Here is a 24,094-nt window from a genome sequence, read left to right as displayed (position 1 = left end):
TTGTGTCTATACCAGCAGGTCAACTCGTGCAAATACTGTTGTTTATCAGCGTGGTTTATTCAGACGAGGGTACCTTGATGTAAGCAGCTCCTTACCTTTGTAATCGAGAGCGCAGTAATTATCCCAGGGCTTTAATGGCGTGCAAAATATTGTGTCAATTGACACAGAGCTATCTGTGCACCCTTTTGCTCGTGGTTAATGGTATTTTTGTCACGCCATCTTCGCACCACCTTGCTGCATGGCAGCAGCGCCAGGCCCGGGCTCCCGCAAGCCGCGTGCACACGAGGCCACGGTGGCTGGGGTCTTCGGGGCTGCGGGTCCGCGCCGCACCATCGGTTCCGGCACGTTTGGAAAAACAAGGTTTGGGGGGAAGCGTTAACAGCTACAAGTGTTGGAGAAGCCTGGTGTAGCCCGACCCTCATTAGGCACCTGATGCTGATGGCCGTGGCCGAGCAGCGCAGCTGCCGGGGAGACCCGAAGCTCGCGGGCCTCAGCCGTGAACGCGTCTACAGCGTGTGCATAAACTGTAAGGCGGATTTTTCTCTCGCTTTACGTGAGCCAGGAGGAGCTTGGCTGCATTTGGGGGTTGTACCGATGCGCCAATGGAAACGGAGTTGAGGACGATTATTGCCTCCGTCACGTGCACACGTAAAATCTGCCTTCCTGCGCATCCGCGCTTGAACGTTTGCAGCCGCATCGTGCCTATCGTGTTTCTGCGTACACAGAATCGATCTGCATATGCATCCGTGCGCTCGGACATGTATAAATCGACGCTCATCTACTGTATCTGTTGCCCTTTATCTGTTTATCTTTGTGCATCTCCGAGCTTGGGTCTGTATTAGCCTTCATAGATACAGTAACTCACTGATCTTGTGGGTCAAATGGTCAGGGCTCTCGGATCAGCCATCAGGATACATTACCACCGGGGCCTCCGGTGGGGCTTGAATTACAACTCACATTTGACTCATTTCTGGGGTCAAAACGTCCCTCTTATTTGATCGAATGACAGAAATTGTATAATTTGTATATATCCCTGAGCCATATGTGCTCTGAGTGCCACTCTAATGTGTTTTATAAAGGCACAGCTGTCTTGGTGACTTATTTAAAATGGGATTTTGAAGTAGCATTCTTGCCATTTAATGTCCTCATTCAGGGTTACACGAGGTTTATCAAATAATAAATAATGTTTAGAAGGTTTGTTTTAGCATATCAATGGATTTGCTAGTTATAAGGGACTGGATGTTACAATAATGCTGTTTGGTAAATAAGCCATAACGTGAAAAGGAGGCAAAAGCATGATTAGAAATTAATGTCGGAGTGGGGAACTACAGAAATACTTTCCTTGCCTTTTGCTAACACTCCAGACAGAGCTCATCCTGTCAGGCCTCTGTTATAAAATATGCTGTAAAACCTTGTCATAACACTGGCAGATGCGTTGTCCTCCCACCTCCTGGGCCTCCCACCAGTCTCAGCTGAGTCGCAACAAAAACGCAACAGCTGATAGACGAAAACCAGGGAGAGCTGCTGCATCGCGGCTGGTGCAGGGGCAGGACATGTGCATCTGGAGGAATTGCCAGTGTTTCACGTGCCCCGGGTTCGGGAGGTGCAGTAGGTTGCTCTTGGTCACTGCAGCCACTGTCTTGGCTTGGAGGTTTCCTCCAGAAGAAGGTTGATGGGGGGGCGGGGAGGGTTGGAAGAGCGAGAAGACCATGGTAGCAGCCTGGGGCAACCCTTCTCTTGAGTCCTGTATTAAAGGCTACGTGTCAGAGTGGAGGAGGAAAAAATCAGAGCCCACCAAGAGGGTACTATAGGTACAGTTTCCACTGGCGTCCCCGATGAGCTTTCGTGTTTCTAAGAAGTCTGGTGGGTCTTGTGCATCTGAAGAAACTTGTGTTGGTTTTAAGTCTGAGGAGATGGATCAGTGTCTCGGGCTCTTTATAATCAAATGAGCTTGGCTAATTCGGGAAATTACTATCACAGGAACAGAGAGTGATCAGAGGGTGTTTGGTTTTGGAGAAAATCGCTGATATGAGCAATCCCAGACACTTGCAATCTGCAAAACTTCTGTATTTGCAAAGTCTAGAGTCAGCTGCAAAGTGGACAGAATACACCTTAAAACAGAAGAACTGCTGATTCGTTGGTCCCTTTACAATGCCACATTACAAATATTGCTGTAGCATAAGAAAAAATTTACTTAAGGCGAAGAGTAGTGAGAATTTTCTGACTGACTCAAAGTCGGAAGAGCAAATTAAACACTATTTGGCAGTGCGGTGGAAGTGGAAGCTAGGAGCGTGCACTGCAACACGCGCCCATTTTAAGATCCAGATTTTGCTCTTTCCCTGCTGCTCGTGGAGTGTTACTGTATTTTGTATGTTGTGCTAGAGAATAAAAAATAGAGGGAAGGCATTGATAGATACTGAATGCCTCTCTCAGCAGACAATTCAGGAAAGATCACATGTGCTATTTTAAAATGAACAATAGAATATTGCAGGTTATTTATTATAATCAGCAGCTAGTGGAAACCCTTCCAGATGGGGGTTTTGAAGGTGAGCACAACTACAGCTGCTGATCCAAGCTCGTGAATTTTGTATGAACTTCTGCATGACAGTGAAATTTTTTGAAAGGTGCAGTCAGGAAGCGATTCCTGTAATTTGGTATTAGTAACAGAAGCTCCTATTGCTGGAGGAAGCTTGGCTGCCGTGCTTAAATAAAATAATAATAAAAGAATCCCGTGGCGTTGCAGCAGAATGAACACTGTCTTCAACCCCCGGGTCTCAGAGGACTCCTACGTTGTTAACAACAGGGTGTTTGAAAAACAGCCACCAGACATCACCGAGTGAACAGGTAATGGAACCGAACAGTTCCTGCAGCCAAAACGAATAGTCTCTGTTTCTATTGCGGTTACTTGGGGAGAAAAAAATAGCATCTTATACGGTTGAAGGTATCTGTCAGGTGATAGGGAGAGCGTGCCTTGTGGGGATGGAAACCTCTGAAGAACGATATGGAGTAGCTGAATTTCCTACGTTGACGTACATTTGCCAATGAATTGAGGTTGCTAATAGATTTAGGGTTGGGGAAAAGCTGGTAGGGAGAATGGGATCCTCGGGAACGTCGGAGCAGAGATCAGAAGCCAGGGGAAAGGACTTCACAGCAGGGCACGGCTGGGAGCAGGGACCTGAGCCCAGGACCTGGAGACTGAAGCTAGCTGTGCGCCCAGTTCGATCAAAGCAGTAAGGTTTGCTTCTCTTCCCAAATTCTTTCCCAGCCTCTCTGGAATCGGAATCAAATCAGAGATCCTTTTAGACCCCGTTGTAAAGAGCATCTGAATTAAGCAGCAAGCGTGGATGAGCTCCTTGGTCTGAGAGGTGCGATCAGAACGCAGGCTAGCACCCTGAGACAGAGATCGCGTTTTCTTTTACAACGGCGAAGTCCATAAGCAGCGAAAGAAAAAGAAAATCCGAACCGATGCAGAGCCGTAGGCAGCGCGGCTCCAGCCCGAGGCCTGGGAAGGGGCGGGTAAGGCAGAGGCAGGAGCAGCAGGAGGGTGCTTATCCCCCGGCTAAACAGCGCCTGCTATTTCGGCTGCGGCATCTTATTCCAAAATATTATACTTAGAAAACCTTTTCTAAAGAAGAGATCCAATTTCGGGGCGACGCCAAACGCTCGGATGTCGGCGTGCGCGGTGCGAACGCAGCGCGGTTTGCTGCCCTGGGGGGATTCCCGAGACGCTGCTCGTCCGTCGGAGTAAGCGAGCCGGCTCCGGAGCAGCGCGGGGCTCGGACGAGGCTCCCGCACGCGGCGCCGCTGCCGTTGGGGGTCGGCGCGGCACGGCGGGGAGCCCGGGCCGCTCTGCCGGGGGCACGGCCCCTTCGGCCACCCCTATACGGGGAAAAAACAAACAAACAAACAAACAACCCCAGAAAAGGTTTGCCCTTGGGGTTTCCTTTCCGAACTGATTGATTACTTCTCCTTCTCCTATCGGAGCACCAGGACCAAGCCGGCGTTTGTATCTTCCGTCATAACAGGGTGATTAAGTGGCCGGAGGTCACTTGGGAGCCCTTTGCTTTGGGCAGGAAAACATTATTTTCCACTCTGGAGTTTGGCCGAAGGCTGGTGCAAACGGGAAGAGGCCGTCTGCCCTCCCGGGCTGGCGCTCGGCTGGGCCCCGGGAAAGCCCCCGGGTTTTGGAGCGGGCGGTTCGGGTGCCTGGGCATCTAAACCTGAACCTTCGGTTTGTCCCCGGCGAGGAAACCCGTCAGCAGTCGTCAAAAGCGTCCGAGCTGAGGTTATGTAGCTCTGGTCTGGGCGTCTGCGTACACTGTAAAGGGCAAAATATGACTCGGCTTTTACTACTTTAATTAAAACGTGAGTGAAGAGTGTGAGATTCGCACTAAATTGTATTTTCCTGGCTGCTGCGCGAAGGAGCTAACTGATCTGATTACCATCAAGATTACAAACTATCAAAGTGAAAAAGAGCTTTTTGCAAGTATTTCGTATTAAACTTTCAAACACTTTAAGAATAATTATAGTTGTATTACTGGAAAATGATTCATGAATTCTGAATAAATATAAGACCCTTAAAGGGAAACATTCCAAGACCATAGTTTTCCTTCCAGTCTGATGAAATTTAGGATCGTTTTGCAGCTGTAGAATAAAATGAAAAAAAATATGTACACAGACTGTATTGAGTATATGTCAGGCTAAACTAATGAGATTTTTTTTTCATCAACTCGAGGCACGCACACAGACAAATGGAAAAGCCGCTCTCATTTCTGTAATAGAAAGCACCAGAAGAGAAGGCAGGAAGGATCTTAGTGTTCACAGGTCTTTATTCTACCCTTGACTGCTAAATAATGTCTTTTAAGTTCTCATGTCTTGACTGCAGAATGTTTGAACTGACATTAACAGGTATATAAGAGAGCTTAAAAAAAGGCCAAATGCGAGCAAGGGCTTGGGTTGGGAGTTTTATTAGTATTCCCAGTGGGCTGTAATAAAGATACTTTTCACACAATACAGTGAATGTTTACAGCAGACAATTTAGTTTCCTTCCAACAATTATGAGAGAAATTGAATCTCAGGAAACGTTAGTTTGCTCTAAAATTAGACATAACAATAAAGATACTCCTGAAAGTTTATTAAGGAGGGAGGAAAAACAAAAAAAAAAAGCCATTAGTCTCTGGTAGACAGTTTAGCAAATTTATTTTAAGCGTTCTGGGTAAGTGACAGATAAACCAAACAAGTTACCTATGGGGCCCGTTTCATAAAATCAGCAATATGTTTGCTCACCTGAGCATTAAAAAGTGAAGCCTGAGGCTACTGGATATTTTGCGTGAATATTTGCAGGCGGTTTTGCAGGTGCATTGAATTTTCACGCCTGTGCAAATGCTGCGTCCCCGGGACCCGTGCGCGCGCGAGGCGCTGAGCGCGGCCCGCAGGTCTGCCTGCACGGACCGCTCTTCGGGAAAACGCGGCGAGTTCAGGCCCTTTAACTTTATCCTGGGAAAATCCTTCGTGGAGCGGCGCGAGAGCAGCGCAGCAAGGATGCGAGTTATCGTACTCTTGAACGCGGCTTCAGGAGTGAATTTACGGTGCGTGCGTAGAGGTGGCGGGGATCAGAAAGGCGAAGCAGCTCCGTGAAGCGCCAGCAGCTCTGAAGCTCTCTGAGCCGATCAGGCTGTGGGGTTTAATTTTTGAAACGCTGAGCGGTGCGGTTTGAACACTCAGTATAATCCTACTTGTCCTGGTTTCCCGACTTCTGCAGCAGGGATGTGCTGCCATGTGCACGTGCAAAACACCTCCTCTCTCCTCCTGCTGTGTTTTTTTGTTTTGTTTTTGTTTTTTCCGTGCCATCCTTGATTGCCAACTTGTGGCTCGCTGTTTCAGTCCGTATGGAGATCCCTCTTATTTGAGATCAAGCACATAGGTGGAAGGGGAAATAGCGAGTGACTAAGTAGCTTGACCTGCTGCTAGATGTTGTTGCTTGTCTTCCATGAAAGGATCTGTCCAGTTTTGCTTGGAATTGGGACTTGCTCGGGGAGATGCCTTTTAGCAAAGCCAAGCAGGACCCACCGGGAGTCCGCTGGCTGCCGGGGAGCCGGCTTGGGACGGTTGCTAGCAAGGGAAATGCTCGGCTCTGAGTCCTCACAGGTTTACAGAAATATTTAAGTGTTGTCTACGCTTGGGTTAGAAAAATGTCACCTAAAACTCATGCGAACATTGTGCAAATCTTGAGTTTTTGCCGTGGGACGGATGTTTTGGCCTTGTTACGTGGAGTGCTCAGGCTTGGACCCTGCCTGGCCCTTCAGTCAGCATCTCCCTCCGATTTGTGCCCTCCCATCTCTGCCCCATCTCTCTCTGGACAACTCTAGTTTTACTTGGCCAGGTCATAAACTAGCTAAAAGATAGAAAAATTTCTTTAGGTGCTTAATGAACGAAGCATGTCAGTCGTTTTGGCCTCTGGATATCTGGGGCTGTTTTTCTTTGGATGCAGCTGCACATGGAGCTTCCTCTCATCTCCTGCTTTGTGCTTTGGGTTGTGTCCCTCGTGGCCGTGCAATGACGGCCATGCCGGCATCAACGTACCTTCGTCTCCTCTGTGAAGACCTGAGCTTTCAGCTTGTCCTTGTGTCCACCAATGCTGTGGGATGTCCCCAGAGTGGTGAGCGCCCACTTCTCGCCACAAGTAGCTCCCAGCTGTGACCTGCAGGCTGGTGGCCCCACTGTCCTCCTACATGGACAGTTGTCGTTGTTTTAGGGAAATATTGCAATTTTGATTGTTAATTTGATGACTTTCCTTTTGGCCTTCCTCCGGAAGGGGTGATAGCTGCTCTAGCTACTTGTTTTGTCAAGGTCACCAAATGCATTAGGAGGTATTTGATGAGTATCTGTGATTTAGGACACAGATTAGCCACTCACAGCAATGTGTCTCCTATTTGCTTTTTCTATATACTATGCGTAAGCCTGTTTTTATTAAAGACAAAATTGTTAAAGACAAAATCTGTTTGTTTCCCCAAATTCACATATTGGAGGCTTAAGGCTGAGATTTTCACACTTACACTGGGGATTTGGATATTTGGCCGTGTACCGTGTTGCATTTCTCACAGTTTTGTCAGGAGTCTCTTGGTCCTCCGAGCTTTCCCTAACAGCCCAGCACCTTTGTGCTCTTGTGATTACGTGACAACTTCTGCTTTTGTTAAGTAAGTGAGCGAATAAAATTTTAGCCATCGTGGTGGAAGAAGGCTTGCAATTGTAGCTCCCAGAAGCTCAGTGAATTGGAAGGAAGTGGAGAGAGGTCCCAGTTGATTATTGCAAAATCTCATGGCCTGGGAGGGCTGATACAGTGTTGGATTTTTCATATTTGGGGTCTACATAGAGGACAGCATCCCGATCGTGTAGGTGTTCTTTAATATTTCCTTTGCTCCACCAAAGCAGATGATGCTTGGCTGCAAAAAAAACATCAGCCCCCTGTTTTTGGAGGCAGCACTTATCCAACTGCTGTGACTGAAAGCAGGTTGGATGCTCTTGCTCTCTCACCCAGAATTTTGTTCTGCAAAACTGGCTTTGAAGTATCTGCCCTTGGCCCACTTGCGTGGGGCCAGACTCTGAATCTGAGGGTCTTCAGAAGAAAGTAGAAGGCAGATTTACCATGTTAGCCATTTCAGTTCATTTTCTCTTCCTATTGCAACAACTTCCTGGTGTGAAATGCTTTCTAATGGGGGGACTGGTAGAGGATTTCAAACTATCCTTGAGGACGAGGAGGAGGAGGAAGGTGGCATTTACAAAGCACTGATATGTTTTTAATTTTAATAATAAAAAAAATAAGTAAGCAGCACCGTAGCTGCTAAGGCGACAGGCACTTAAGAAGCACTGAATAAATACATAAAATATGTTTGCTGAAGGCATTTGTCGTCGGAAGTTTAAACATTAAACATGCCTGCTTTGTGTGATACTGTAATAAAGCAGAGATGTTCAAAGTCCCATTAGTGGTGCTCTGACTGCAGCTTTACATCTTCACTATATGTTCGAAAGAACCTGCATTATATCAGTGATGCTTCAGTGAGTTTTGCCCCCAGAAGGGGAATGTGTAAGTGAATTCTGGTGAGGGATTTCAGCACGGATGTGGGCTTATTTATTATTTTTTTTTTAAGTGCGTTGCCTCTTTCCTATTGATCGACATGGATGTTTTGTATTGTTCCCTAGTAAAGTGCCGTGGATTTATATACTTACCAAAGAGAGTGCACGGGAGGCAGCTATCTCTGCCCATTGTCCTGGGCACCCCAAGCATGTCCCTGCGATAAGAGCTGCCTCGGGGCCCGACGGTGCAAATAAACAGGTCTGTATGTTTGGTTGCTTGAATTACAGGATGAGGAGAAACACAGATACTCCATCCATTAAGAAGTAACTAGGTGGGTGATTCACTACCGTTTGTGTAAATGGCACTAACTCTGGTCTGCCTGCACAATTTATTAATACTTCACGGGAGGGGAGAAAAAAATTATTTTAATCTCATAATGGATGATGAGCTGTGAAATTGCTTCTGCAGCAGCTGGGCACCCTGGGGGAGGTGCTAGATTGCACCACATTATGCAAGCTTTCCCCAGATCTCTGCCTTCCTCGTGCTAATCAGACACGTCAAATCGGGGGGATGGGAGCGGGCTTGCCAGTGCTTCTGTTGGATTTTTTTTTTTTGCAGGTTTTTTTCCCCCCTATGTGTGTTTTCTTTCTCCATTTGCTTTTGAGTCCCAAGTCTAACTTTGGTTAAGTTGATGTCAGAGCGCATTCGTGGTGTTTGACGCTCTGGGCTTCGCAGGCCATGTCCAGGGTTTGGGGCCGTGCCCAGTGCAACGGCAGCAGGTTGCCCACTGGACCTCAAGGCACAACAAGCAAGAAGGGCCCCAGATCTCCTTCCTTCGTATACAAAAAAGCCATCCTGGAGTTAAATATTTCACTTGGGTATGGAAAGACGGTGCAGATGTGATGAGAGCAAAGCTGGTGTATACTGGAGGGCTGCTTAGGAGAAAATTTCTAATGTGCTCTGCTTGGGCTCTGAAGTGACGATTCTCCGTGCAGCTTGGGCAAGCGTGCCCCTGGTGAACCCTTAGTGTCGTGACTTTGCCTGGTCCTCGTGGGCACCGGTGTGCCCCAGCGTGGGAGGAGGCAAATTCCTTTTTCCTGATGAGCAAGGAAAAAATGAAGGCACATAAGGAAGGAAGGAAGAGGCGAATCAAGATGGTAGGCGGTGTTCCCATTACGGCATCGCTGGAGGATCTTGCTACTGCAGATGCCTAGAGAAAGCGATGCTTGCTGCGATGCCTGTGCTGCGGAGTACGGTTCTGCTGGCGGTGTGCAGCACCTGGTTAGGGGCATGTTCTTTGAGATAAAACTGTGAAAAACTTGCTACAAAGCATCCGTCAAAATATAGCGCATAGTTTTTTTTTTTTTTTTTTTTTTTTGTTCTTTTAGTTCTTCATTTTTGGACGTAAAGGAAATACTATATAAGACGAAAAGCAAAATGGGATGTGTATGGTGCAGAATATAGTTTTCCTCCTGCTTTGGGTACTTCTTGCTCCACTGAAGCCAGGTTGAATTAATTTTTTAGAGTGCTTTTTTACTAATTCTTTCCTGCATGCATTCCGTTACTGTTTACAGGCAGCCTTATTTCTTGACTTGCTTACAGTGCATTTACATCATTATATAATGTATCATTGGCTCAACACAAAATACCAAATCCGTACAGTCCAACAATGAATTTCTGTGATGTGTAGTGATCTTATTATGCAAGTTCAGTATGCCATGAGACAAAAAAAGGCAATTATGTTAAATCTATACTCCTCAAGTAATTCCCAGAAATACATGATATTCTTGAATAGAATATTATCATATTCCTTATATTCATTTCCAGCCAAGATACTAGGAGAGCATTTGTATTTTTCTGGCCCAGTCGTTTGTGGCAAATACAGATTTTAAATCCTCCTTGGCTCCTCTCTCACTGGATGTATGCTCCCCTCTGAACATAGTTTAAAATCAGGCAAAATGATAATGAATAATTTTAAGGGGTTCAATAGCGAGGCAAATGAAAGCAGTTACACTTAGCCTGCATGAAGCAGAGCTTGCACGTTTCTGCAGAGCAGTGTTGCCTTTGCTCTGAAGACGAGGGAAGCATAGCTGCAAGAATACTGAAATGAAATGGTTCTCCCGTCGGTGGAGTGAAGTATCTAAAAAGTGGTTGCAGCTAGATACTACTTCTGGTGATCCAGGAGCACCTATGTGTCGAATAGGTGTTACGGTCCTGGCCATGCTTGTGAAGATACAGCAAGGGACTTTCAGGAGCTCTGGCTGGAGCCTATGTTTGCATAAGCCAACATTAGACGCTTATGTCAGCAATCGTGTAGTTTGATTTTTCCCATCTGCTTATTTGGTAGTTGAAGGTCTTTTCTAAGGGAATTTGGCACTGCCTCGGCTACTAGGGGTGAGAGGTTCAGCCCCGGTGCTTCCTTGAGCACCGCTGAGCGAGGGCAGCAGGGTGAGGGCACCAGCACAGCTCAGAATAGCCTAGGGCAGGGAAAGAACTGCCTGCACGTGTCCTGCCTCGTAAAGGTGGCATTTCAGAGAAGTAATAACAGCAAACCTGCAAAAGCAATAGTTTTGGATGCATTTTAAAGGGACGCCATGGAACTCCCCACCACCAGATGATGAGGTCAAGAGCTTAATAGAAATGCAAGGAGGACTGGATATATGTGTGGATAATAAAACCGAGGAGATAGATGATGAATTGTTCTGGTCTGCAAGGAGCTTCCACAGTTGTTCACTAGGGATTTTTATATCTCCTTCAAAATACTGGTTAATACTGGTTATTTTTTAGGTCAGAAGGTTTGACCAGATGAACCACTAGTCTGATTCCTTATGGCAGATCTTGTATTCTCAGATAACAAATGTGGTCATGGGTTTCCATTCCTTCCCCTGATGGGTTTTGAGAGCTTTTCTTCCCAGGATATGCTTGGTGGTGTGAGAGGGTGGATCTGGAGGGACAGTGGTCCTCACAGGTTCGCATGGAGCTCTGTTCCAGGGCATGCGGTGGCTTCGCCTTTTGTGCGCTCTCTTGCAAGGCAATCGCCGCAGCCAGTGTTTTACGAAGTCCGGTAATGAGAGGAGGAAAGGTTGAGAACTCTGGTGGATTACATTTTTCTTCCTTTCTGTTCCTGGGGGTAACTACTTGCAAAACTCATTTCTGTCTTTGTCACTGGGGAATTAGAGGTCTCTATCCTCACTCAGAAGGATAAACGTAGCATTACTAATCCTTTATATACCATTGCATGCTGCACTGCTGCTTCCATACATGTATACTGCCTTTATGGTAACTGTAACCTTTTCTTGAACCAGAGATTTTCCTGAACAAGAGCCCTTTGGGATTTGTGTGGGCTTTCCTGGATACATTTTTAATAAACACAATAATTTGACTGCAAACCCATTACCTATCCCCTGTTTGTTCTATGGGGTAGTCATTTCCATGTCTGCAAAAAGCACTAACTCATAGAGCAATCAAAGGAAAAATGACAACCAGGACAAAATTGGTATGTGTTGTGATAAACCAGTCCATCTTCAACATCATGCACCATAGCTTTATATATTGCCTGAGAATTATGGCCTGGAAAAGACATTAAATCTTTTTAAAAAAATCAAGTCTAATTGTAACTATATTTTTGTTTTTCATTTTGGTTTATGTACAGTATATGACTTTAGCAGAGACATTTTTATTCCGGGAAAATGACAGGCCAACAAGAAGCCATAATTGCACTGATTTTTAGAAGTGCCTGCATTACTACAGATCTGATGTACTGCAAGACATGAATCAGAAAAATTCTATTAAAAAATCTCTTGAATGGCTGACACAGGAGTATTATCCAGGATGATTAATTTGACTTGGTCATTATGAACACAGACAAGTCTGACAAAATTGCATTTCATTCCCCACTGAATTCATAAAATCACTATACACATAATAAGAAGTTATAGTTCTGTGCTATCCACTATTTTTGACAGGATTCCAGTTCTGGAAAAGATACTGATTAAAAAAAAAAAAAAAAAAAAAGCAAGCAGAAAGGGAGTTGGGAGCCTTTTAAAAAGCCTACAATAGGGCTGATTTCTTTTGCTATAAATTGTTCGTACAACTCCATTATTTTTAGCTTTTTTGTTGAAGCGGTGATGCAGGTCAACCACAGCTTGGACAAAGAAGGTAAAAATCGAACGCATGTTCTTGTTTATTTTGGAAATGCCTGCTTCTGTCAGAAATGTATGGATACGCTGATGTTCATGAGTCCCGAGGAGTCCCATTGGACTGTATCTGAGAGCACAGGGCAGGGACCGTCACCTCTGTCCCGCCACCAGCATAGGAAAGCTTACTCCCATTGAATCTCAGGGAGTATGTGTTAACCAGATTATTATTAATAGCTGGGACATCGTTCCGCGTTTATCTACCATAGAAATGGGATACAAGTGGGCAGGCTGAGCCCAGAAGATCCTAAGAAGGTTGTTGCTAGCATCAGTGGCATTCAAAACATGGTGTAACGAAATCTGTAGAAAGCACAGAGACATCCTTTCCCCTGTCAGATTCGGCTGAAGCCATCCAGAAAGCTCAGATATTAGAAAGCCCATGGTTCTGTGACTGCACTGGGTTTGCATCTGTAGCAGCTTGGACAAAATCAGCCTGTGCGATGTTAAAAGGCTCCGTTCAAAGCCGCAGCTCTCCGGTAGCGTTGCGGTTAAGGTGGAGGCTGGCTTTCTGCTCCGGTTCGTGGCAGCCTGCAGAAGTCTGCACCTGAGCAACGCCTGCACTGCGGAAGGAGCAAACGGTGAGACACCTGGGGAACACTGAGGTTATTTCATTACTCCGTGGGTGAAGCATTTGTTAGGGATTTCAAAACGCTTTAGCACAGGTGTGAAAGAAGAGCCCAGAGGTATCAACAGGGGGCTGGGCAGGCAGGTCCTGGTTTCCCTCTGCCTGCTGTTCTGGTGTGCCCCTAACTTCCCCAGGGCAGCTGTTTATTATTGGAAGTTGTGCAAACCCTTCCAACACACATTTATTTTCATGCAGAAACTCCTTTTTTCCCCTGTTCAACAGAATTCTCATGGTTGAAAACCTGAGCACGTGAAAATATACCTAAAAGGGTCTGGGAACAATTCAAAGACAATTTGTAGATTGTACGTGACTGACTGTTAATAAATACTTCTTTCCAGTATTTATCCAACCCTACCCCAAGTAATTCATTGGCCCTGCAATCCCCAGGCTGGATCTCCACCTGTGAAGATGAGGCAAATCAATTGCCATTCCTGAAACACAGAGCTGCTGATGTGGAAAATCAGTGCTGCTTCACTTCTTGGCGCTGGGCTCATGAAATCCTAGATGCTAAGGCAGATCTCTGGCTCCCCCACTCCAGGACAGGGTGGCAATGGGCACGTGCCCCTGCCCACAGCCCCGTGGTCGCTTCTCAGTGAGCACCCTGCCATTTCCCTTGCTGTCCCCAGAGCATTTCTTTAGAGTTTCTAAAGTTCTCAGTCTTCTTCAGCTACCCAAGCTGATTTTTCTGCCTCTTCAGCCTCAGCACTTCACTGCCTTGGCTTGGAGCATCCCCGGAGGGATGCGAAGATTGAGGGTGAGCGTGGCAGTGGTCGTGCCACTTGGGAAGTTTATTGAAGCAAACCAGCTGCCTCTTCACGGGTATTTTTCTGCAATCTTTTTGCCAATCTGTGTTCCTCAAGCTCCCTGTGCCAGTGTAAAGGGGGCTGTCTCTCACCTGAGGAATAGCTCTCAGCTCCTGGTCTTAATGCCAGGCGGGCCAAGCCGTGCAGGAGGGGTCCGGATGGGCTGAGCCACCTCTCCCGTCAGCGGTGCTGTGCTTTGCAGCGGACTCTTGGGCAGAGCGTGCTCTACCCACCGTAGAGCTGTGCAGCTGGGATCCCATGGGCCGTTTTACCTCACATTATGGGAAACCCTCTGGCTGCCCTGAGGTCCATCACTCCAGGTGTTTGCTTCATCTTGGGTTTTTTAATCTATTTATTTGCCACCCGTGCTGCTTGCTTTGCAGACCTGCAGAGCCTCGTTGTTATAGGTTGAAGTATGCAGCTGGGCCTGGGTGAAAGGTAGGAATTACCCTGTGGGTCTGCTCAGTTGTGGGGAGATGGAATCAGAAATGACCTCTGGAGCTGGGCCAGCCCCTCCAAAAGCACTGCCACCATCTCGTTCCTGCTGGAGGACTGGCATGGGCACCTCATAACCTCCTGCATCCTCTACGCTATTAGTGGAGACCAGGAGGACAAGCTGATGTCCTATTTCCCTCTGGGCGCCAGATATAGGCCTCAGTAACAGGTTTATCTCAGTTGGTTACAGCATGGTGCTGCTAATACCAAGGTCACAGGTTCAATCCCTGTACGGGCTATGCTGAGGGTTGGACTAGATGATCTCCAGAGGTCCCTTCCAACCTTACCATTCTATGATTCTATGATACCTTTCAACCTTACAAATAGCAATGTTTTCCTTGTTTTGCAGACTTCCTAGGCTAGCCTTGGGCTGCTTAGACCTATCTAATCTCTGAAATATCTAAAGGGTCTTGTTTTTAAAGCAGTAAGCTCTAACTTTAGCTGCAGAAAAGACCTAGTTAGTAGGTGAGTCCATGGTGTTGTGTGTCATCTGGATGATTAGGGTGGGATGGATCACACCAGTCTACGTATTTCCTTGTGCCTTCCCAGGAATACATTTTCTCTCTTAGGCTCATATTTATGATTGAATGTTATTTGACAGGGCAAATATTTACCTGCAATAATGCTGCAAATCTCTGTCCTTCTAAGTGTGAATACTATTTCTCTGAATCAATGTTTGGCTGGAACTCCTGGATCCGAGCAGATAATCACACGGAACATGACTCAGTGGAGAATTGGGGTCACTGGATGTTTGCCATGTTTTGAAGGAGAACAGTTTCCCAGGTCTTTGGTCAAGTCACGTCTTCTATGATTAATAACAATGCACAGAGGAGAGATGGTGCTCGCCAGCTCTAGAGAGTGTTTTATAAAGAAGAACAGTGCTTCCCTCCCCTTCCAAGCAGGGAAAGGTAGAAGAATGCAAAAGGCTTAATTTGTAGACATGCTCAAAACTTCTAGCTCCCTCCTGAATCACCTGCACTGCAAGTTCTTAGCATCTTTTAAAATATGGCTGTGTTTACGGCTTGGCTGAGTCACAAACAGTCCCTCAAGAGCTCTACTGCATTAAGGCATCTGGCTCTCCCTTCATTTCGAACCAGCTATCTGCTGGATGTAGCAGCCTGGCTGCTGTGGATGGGTGGATCCAAGAACAACCCTCTCCTCCCCAGTGCTCCTGGGAATACTTCCCTGGGCCTGTGCGCACAGTTAGACAGAATGTTTTTGTTGCTAGATGGTTGTCTGGGGCTGCCAGGGCTTGGCTTTATTTGCAATTCAAAAAGTGGTATGGGGTAGGAGCAAAAAATGAAGTACATTGGTAGGGGTAGGAGAGTGGTTTTGAGTCTGGTTACACAGGGTCTGCAAGGTCTCTGTGCCTGCTGAGCCATCAGTGCAGGTCTGTGGTATGCCGGTGACATCCTAATTCCCTCTCCTTGCCCAGAAGATGTGAGTCCACCCATGCTGGCAGTGCTCTGCCCTGCAGCAGGCAACCTTCTCTTGGTTCTAACCGGGTTCATCTTGCAGAGCCTATGGTGAAAGGACAGCAGATTTCACTGCACAGAGAAGGATATCCAGGCCAAGTTTGACAACCTTAAAGATGTTCTCTGCTTTTGCAAGAGGGATAAGCATGGTTTCTGCTGATAGGCCATGGCCCAAAACTTTCTTCTACATGAGAGCCTTCTGCTGCACTGGGCTCTGCAGGAGGTCTCTTCCTTGCTGGAAGGCTCCTGCAGCCTATGGAATACCAGAAGGGTCCTTCAAAGGCGTCAGTTTCTCATGCAGAGGCAGAACGTTTGTGCCCCATATGCACCTGGCAAAAGAAGTTGAAATCTGGCCTAGTGCCTTAAATTGATCAAAGTGAAAGCTGGGAGCTAGCTTCCCCGTTCCCACCCCTACATGCCCCATCAGTCTCATTTGTGTCCGTGACGTGGTGCCAGCACGTCCAGACCTAACGCGTATAAAAAGCCAAGTGACGTGTCCCAGCAAGTTGCTTACTCAGAGTGGACAAGATGGGATGCTGTCTCCTTGGCTCAAGCTCTTCCTAACTGTCCTTCTGCCTGTTGCTAGAACAAGCCCTTGCGCAGTGGTTTTGCAGTGATGAGTGTCCAGACTGCATGGCTGAAGGGGAGATCTGACTCCAGCACCCCTCTCACTTAACCTTTCGAAGTGCTGCCTTGTGCAGCACGCTGATAAAAGCAGAGGAGACACATGATTGTTTCTCGCCGGCGCTGAAGGAGCACGGGAAGTGTGTTTCTTTGTTTCATGCATGATGCTGCATTATGGCAGTGGGAGACATTTGCAGTGAAAATGCTTAGCGCTGTTTCCAGCTCACCTTTCGGTTCCTGGTTCCCCTGGTAAGGCCTTCTGCCACATCAGGTTTGGGTGGAGCAGTTCCCAGCCTCCTGGATGCTGGCAGGAATCTAGTTTAATCAGCTGTTGCCTCTGCGACACTCTATGAGGATGGCTTTTTTGCAGAGGGACCTGATCATTCTGCTGTAAAGCTTTTGCTCTCCATCCGCTCTCTTGATTCAGCTCTTGGCACCCTTTGACTGCAACTCCTGCTTCTGTGCCAGCAGACGTGCACAGTGGTAGCTCTGCAGAACTGCCTGAGCCCCCTCCCTGTCGAACGTGCTTTGCTCAGCGTGTGCGCCGTGCTATTGCTTGAACATGCGTGAAAGAGGTAGGAACTTGTTTCTTTCCTCATCATCCTCAAGTAGCTCTGTTCCCCCGTAGGTTGGCCAGGGCACATCTCTCAGAGCCTGTGTTGTGTTGCCCTCCATTCTTGCTCATCCTGCTCCTGGGGACTTGCTCTTTGCAGCAGCTTACCTTTTTCCAGCCTCACCTCTTCCCTATCATCCCTCACAACTTTCTCCAGCTGCTAGAGCCCTTGTGTCTTTCCCGGCTTGCATCACCTGGCAAGTTGCTGGAGTCACCTTTAGATGCTGCACTGGGTGCCTCTTTGAGGGCTTGGGCCTTTCCATCTCTTTGTCCTTCTCCTGAAAAGCATTAGGGGGTACAAGAAGCCTGGGAGGTCCTGGCCTGTTGCCTAAACCTGTTGCACTGTGCCCTTGGCTAGGTGCAGTGTTGGACAGGAGACTACGTCAGGGTTTCTCCAAGACCTATTGGTGCTTGGGGAGCACAGGCTGTGTCCACAGGAGCCATGGCGAGGGAGCCATGGCCCAACACACAGGGTAAGGCATGTAATTGTGGTAGAGAAGACATGCAGCAGGATGAAGGCCTTTCTCTACATCCTCGCACAACCTCTCTTCCACCCCTCCAGCTTCTGTGCCTGGATCTACAGGTTGGCTGAGGTGGGCTTTGTCACTGGAGTGCAGGAACCCATGTTCAAACTGGGATTTCATGAAGGAAAAAAATGTTTTAATTCGATTTTGATGCTGTAGAAGGTTGGTTGTATGCAATGCCCTCTTGTGGCTTTGGTGCCCAGGCATGGGGCACAGCTGTGTTGCCATGATCAGGGTGCTTTGGAGCACATTGGTGCCTGGCCCTGCAGCCCCAACCTTGCCATGGCTGGGGCAGAAAGATGCCCGGGGTCTAAGCACACTAAAGGGGTGAGGGTGAGGAGGGGTTCGGAGCAGAGATGCTGTTGCATCTCTGAAAGTGCTCGGGTGATCCTGTTACTCCATCTCATTGCTGCAGGCGGAAGCAGTGATTTCACACTCAAAGCAGCACCCATCTGCCCTGCAGAACAAGCTGAGAGAGGATTTGCAAGATAAGGCTTGTTGTTTCAGCTGATTTCAGTGTTTTAATTTGAAGAGGAATAATGTGTAATCACAACAACTGTCATCTATTTGACAGTGGAAAATCCTAGATCTTCCGTTTTTTTTGTGTACCGCGGTGGGCAGCCTTTTAGTAAAGTGAGCTTCTCTGCGCGCTTGCGTTTGGAGTCCTGGTGGGATGGATGGGTTCAGACCAGCTCACTAATCTAATTTGTAATGTATCCTCATAACGTATAATTGGCTGTTTAATTTAATTCAAATTAACATAAGAATAGAAAATACGATCTGCAGCGCAGCCCGCGTGGTGGCCGAAGGGCGCGTTGGGCATGGCTGGCGACGGATTTGGGCTGCCGGCCTCGGCGCGTGCGGCGCTGGAGCACCACGCCGCCCCCCGGGAGCAGCGCGGCTGCGTCGGCTCGGGCACGTCGGCGAGCGCCGCGTGCTGCAGCAGCTCACCGCCCGCTCCCACCCTTCCGAGGGTCTCTCTGCCTCACCTCCCTGCCCCGTCTCTCTAGCGATCTATTTAAAACGCGCGCAGAGCGAACGTAGCCCACTCTGGAAAACTGTTCGTAGCGATAACGGCGTGACCGCTCGCGGGCGCCGAGTCTGATTATGCTGATTGGATATTGTCTAATCTGATTTTGATTGTGTACAGCTTTGATTGTGAGTTCGGTATGTCTGCACAATACTGTAGCTGTTCGGAAAGCTTTGTGATTTAAACCGATTTTTTTTTTCCCCAGGCTCGGTAGAGCAGAGGCAGAAATGTGCAGGGGGTGAGAGCAGGGTGACAGGGTTTTTGCACTCTGTGCAAAACCGCCTCAAAGCCCTTTGGTGAGCTGCTCTGCAGGAATGCAAGAAACTTACATTTTTGAAGAGAGCTTTAGGAAACTTTGAGTAGGTTTTACATAATTTATTTAAGCGCAGCAAAGCCACTTGCTTATATACCTGATACCAAAATAAACCAGCTGGAGGAACAAGTTTGCTCTTCAATGATTTATTTAAATCCCTCTCCGTACGCCATGGAACGAAATCCTCTTAAATAACCGGAAAGAATTGGCGTACCTCTAAGTGCGTAGCCCAAATGAAAACTTAACTACTAGACTTATTAAGTGGGATCTATCTGTCTGCTTTTGCCTCTCATCGCCCCCAGCCCCCTTCCGGTATAAAACCAACCCTAGACAGAAGCCAACTGGAAAAGTAGACGAGCTCGAGTTTCCACCGCACAAGAGCTGTTGATACAAAGCTATTGAAGCCCAGACTCCGGTCTTGTATTTCGTGTGCGCTCATATTCCCGTCGAAGCCGGGGAACGTCAAGTGGATGCGAGCGGCGGGGTTGGGTGCGCGGCGCGTCTTCTTTTCTCTGTTTTTTTTACAACGGGACGAGAGGGGCGAGGAGGGGGGAGCGTCGACGCAGCGCAGGACGAGCCGCGCTTCAGACCGCGCTTTGCTGGCTGGGGAGCGCGGTGGGCGCGGGCGCCGGCTCTCGCACCAGCGCGATGCCAGCGCCGTCTCGCGGGCGAGCTCCCACCGGGAGCCAATACCCGCACGGCGCCACTTGCTCCCCGCTGCCTCTCGCGCCGACCGCCGAGTCCCAGCTAAATACTCTTCTTATTTTATTAAGGGTTCCCCCCCCCCCCCGCATGCTAGGGTGATGAAGTGCGTGAATCCGAGTGAGTTCTTGGGCCATGGGTTAACAAAGCCTGCAGCGTTTAACTGGTTTTGCACACATCTGGGGTTTTGCTCTTAAATCAAGTATTAACTCCAAATTCGACCATGAAACTAGGTGATCTGAAAAACTTAGCTTAAAATCCATGTGTATAATACTATGGCTAATCAGAATTTCATATGCTATAATAATATGTGAAACAGTAGACATTTAGAGTAAGCTTTCTCTGCCAGAGACTCATTATCTTCTGCTTTCATAATTAATGATTTTGGATAGGTCCTCACTTAAGTTTTGAGGCAAAGACGTTTTTGTTGCCAGTGAAAACAATTGCACAGGTGTAATGACATACTCTTTTTTAATATAAATTGGGACACTTAAGAGTGAACAAACCACCAGAAGGCATGGGAATCGGAGAGGGTACCAGTACGTCTGCATGTTTGTCATCCCTTTGTGGGAGCATTGGTAAGGAGGTGATGGGAATGCTTGTCCCAGCTGGAGGTGGACAAGAGTGTAAGTAAGGAGAGATCTCCATGTGTGGTACTGTCATGCAAGACTTTTTTAAAGTAGTTTAACAAATGTTACAGCTACGTTTCTAAATGGCTCGCATGCTGGGGTGTTTGAGGAACCAATGGACATTTCATTCCCAAGTACTGCTTATTTCCATGGAGCTGGCTGCCTAATTTTCTTAAATGCTTTTGAAAATGCCAGCTCTAGATATTGCATAAGTACCAAGAGAGGAACTTGATCCTGCAAAAGCAGCAACTGGTTGGGAATGGTAGTGTTCTTTCATGGCCATTAGCTCTGTTCCTGTGGACAAGCACAGCTCTGCAGGCTTGGCTTTGATCTTTGGCTTGGCTTTGGCTTTTTTTGCAGAGCAGAAGAGGTGCTAAAGGGATAAAATGTGGGAGAAAGGAGAGCAGTGAGGGATGCCCATGAATGGTCTGAGGGGACCTGTGGTGTTCCCTGATGGAGCTGCACCACTACACTTAACTGCACAGCTACTACATAACTGTGGCTTGCTGATGTCTGGGGCAGGAGCTGTCTTTGTAAAAGAGGCATTTTCACTGGAACACAGTTTTGCATTTCTTACACAAATAATTATTTCTTTTTTGCTGAAACAGTGAGGCAGTGACATCTTTTGAAATGTCTTTTTCATATTTTAGACATATAACAGTCAGAACGAGAACAACGAAGACTATGAAATCCCTCCCATAACGCCTCCTAATCTCCCGGACCCTTCCCTCCTTCACTTGGTGGACCACGAAACTGGATATCATTCACTGTGCCACAGCCTCCCTCCGAACAGCCTGATACCAGCGTACCCCTATCAGAACATGGACCTTCCAGCCATCATGGTGTCCAACATGCTCAGCCAGGAGGGGCATCTTCTTTCCAGCCAGCTACCAACGGTGAGTAACTTTCTCCGTTACTACCTTTCATGTGAACGCAGGCAATCGCCCGTACACCGTTAGCGTTGTGAGTAGGTTGACTTTAGGAGAAGATTAACATCTAGATATTTGCTGCTGGGGTTTGGCAAAGCGGGCGACATAGCCCTGACTTGCTGCTCTTCCACGCTCCGAAGTTGGGGCGCGTTGGCTGATGTTGCCATCACTTGCGTGGTCCTGCTAACACTGGTGATTTTATGTTTCCAATTTGTTGTCTTCCCAAGCCCTGTTAATCCCTAAGTTGCCATCAGGAGGGGGGAAGACATAGCCTTGCCGCTGAGCCACCACGCCGGCCTGAGCTTTCTTCCCAATCTCAAGGGCAGCGAGCTCTCTCCTTGGGTTTGCACACTTAAATTGCCTTTTGGCTTACACTGTAGTAAGGCGATACCTTCAGAAGTTTCAGGTGACTCTTCTGTAGGAATAAATAACAGAAGGATAACAAATTAAAATGCAGATCCGGGGAGAAACTTTGGGGCTAATTAGACCTTAGGACACTTTTGTGCTGCACTTGGCAGCACCAAGGAAAGGCTTGGCTTGATTTGGACAGTGGAACTGAATTAATGCTGTAGCTGTTTAATAATATTTTCCTCTTCAGCAGCTTTATCTCTGTGGTTAGCTTGCTATATTGTTTCTTTCTAAGATCATTGATTTTCATGGGTGTTGTTGGAAGGCATCAATATCAAACAGTTAATTTTACTTAAATAGCATACTTGCAACTCTACAACTGCACTAGCGAAAGAACATTTGGTGTTGATTGCTTGAATAGATAGCAGTCTGAAAGGTAGTGATACTTAAATATTTAAATGGGATATTATCTTTTAGTCTAGGAAAATCCAAAGGTTTTCTAAAGTCTTGATGCCCCTGCAAGTTTCATGGTTAGTGTGTTTAAGAAAAATACCATGTTCTGCCCATCAATATTGAGCACAGGCATATTTCTATGAAATTAAATATTACTTAGGTCTCTGTGTTAGGCTTTAGGTTCTTAGATGATTAAAACATTAATTTCTGAGATAAAAAAGAGTCAACTTCAGATGAAATATTTTTTCTCTAGTTTAATTTAAAGCACAACCCCCTTTCCTGACCCCTATTTTCATAACATGATAATTTTATCCTGTGTTGATCGTCTCATTTTTGAGAGGTGATATTGCACTTATAAATCAGTTTCTAAAATACCTAAAGAAACAAGAATAGTGGGATTTATTAAGCAGCTTCTGTATGTCTGAAATAATTTATTTTGGAGTAGTCCTTGGGAAATGTTCTCTTTCTTATTTTATGGTACTCTTTTACAAATGCAGCATCATGACAATAAATCAGGCCTGAGCCGGAGAAGATAAGAAGGGGGCTTAGTGGGCTGTAAATGTAGAATAGAGAGATTAAGATTTGTTTGCCCCTTACCACTAAAATAAAAAAAATCCTCTGAACCCTGAATTTTCCAGCTGATAGCAAATTGAAAGCGTTCCGTTTTTAACGGGAGCCTTTGGAGGTAGAATATATCTCCAAAAGTCCCAACAGAAAAGGAAGTAGATCAAGGAGGGAACTCTATTGGAATTTTAGGTCAAAATTAAATCCTGCCTCGCTCTCATTCATGTCACAGGCTTTTTTTTTTTTTTTTTTTTTTTTTTTTTTTTTTTTTTTTTTGTGCTATCGAGCTCTTCCTGTAGAAAGACAGCGCCTTCTAGCCCCTTTTTTCAGCAGAGATGGCCTCAAATTTGGGATGTGCAAATAGAGTTCCCACGCTCTCCAGCATGGGACCTCGGCCGGCAGCGTTCGCCCCAAAACACGTGTGTAACTCTTATTAGCGTTAATGGGAGCAGAGCAAGGAAAGATAAAATCCCAGTGACCGAACAGGCTTCTCGAACTCTACCGTTAGCCCTTCTGCCCTCATGCCCGTCGCACCCCAGCCCCTTGCTGATGGCTGAGTGAAGCCAAGCGCGCATCCGGCCCTGCCGCCGTGGCTTTGCAGGGCATGCCGAGCGCTGCACGCCTTCCCCCACCTTAACCACGCTCAGGGGGGTGTTTGCAGCAGGAAGCCTTCAGATCAAGGAAGCAACATGTTTACTAACACTTCCAAAGAGAGAGCATTTACTGCTGGGTGGATAGGGATGGCGAGCCGGCTGGAAAGCGAGCCTGGAGGAGGAGGAGGAGGAGGAGGAGGAGGAGGAGGTGTGCTGAGCTTTTGTCTTTGCTCCAGGACCGACCTCGCTGATGCAAACGCCAAGGCTGCGAGCGTCTCGCCTTGCTGCTGCTCTTTGCTGTAGTTCGTGCTGGTTTTGCATACGCAGCCGTTTCCTGCCTTGGCTGCCATTGCTTTTGGTTTGAAAGCAGTGAAAAATGTTAATGACAAGCAATTCAAGGTAACATGTTTAGACATTGCTTAGAGTTCTTTCCTCTAAAGCTGTAGCTAGAGGCTTGGAATTTTTTAAGGTGTCCTCATGGCAAATCTGGGGCTGCTGGAAAGAGAGGAGATGGGAACCATGGAGAGCAATGCAGATAGGCATTTTCCCCTGCAGCTCAAAAAATAAGTAAGGAAAACGTGTGCAAGTTGCTCTGTGCTCTGTGGCATGTCTCCTGTCCCAGGATGTCGCGGTGTTCTCCATGTATCTCATGAAGTCTCTCAGTGCCTCTGCAAGGTAGGAGATTGCTGCTTCCATCATGCAGTTGAATACCAAAGCACGGCAAGTTTAAATCTTCCGCAGAATTTCCCCAGCCGAGTGCCAGGCTCTGACCCTGCCTCCAGCCTGTGCCCCCGCGCCGGGGCCACGGGGGTGTCAGGAGCCTCCGTGTGGCTCCAGAGCTGCTCTCCGAGGGGGCCGTTTGCACACCTAAATGCAGCACGGGACTCTTCGCTGCTCTCTCTGTCATTTTATTTCGCTGCTGTCGTTGTTCTCCCATCGGTTTTTCGAGCGAGCAAGGAACTTGTCGGCACCGAAGATCAGATGAAGGGAGCCGGAGGGGAGCGAGCCGGGCGTCGAGGTGGCTTTAGGAAGGGTGGTGGAGCAGAGCAGAGGGAACACGCAGCGTCGTTTGGGGAAGGGCTGATGGATTTTGTGCTTGTGAAA

General features: G+C 47.3%; 1 protein-coding gene across 2 annotated transcripts in view; it reads left to right on the top strand.

Annotated features, from left to right (window-relative positions):
* The window catches only part of TOX2 (TOX high mobility group box family member 2), a 150,918-nt gene that overhangs the window by 60,129 nt on the left and 66,695 nt on the right, over positions 1-24,094 (top strand). For both annotated transcript variants that reach the window (XM_062589218.1, XM_062589219.1), the window contains exon 3: positions 20,754-20,999. In XM_062589218.1, the coding sequence (XP_062445202.1) occupies positions 20,754-20,999 (246 nt within the window). The remainder of the gene's footprint in view (positions 1-20,753; positions 21,000-24,094) is intronic.

This window comes from Rhea pennata, chromosome 16 (genome assembly GCF_028389875.1).
Source record: "Rhea pennata isolate bPtePen1 chromosome 16, bPtePen1.pri, whole genome shotgun sequence".
In the NCBI taxonomy this organism is placed as follows: domain Eukaryota; kingdom Metazoa; phylum Chordata; class Aves; order Rheiformes; family Rheidae; genus Rhea; species Rhea pennata.
This window is presented reverse-complemented; position numbering and strand designations above follow the sequence as displayed.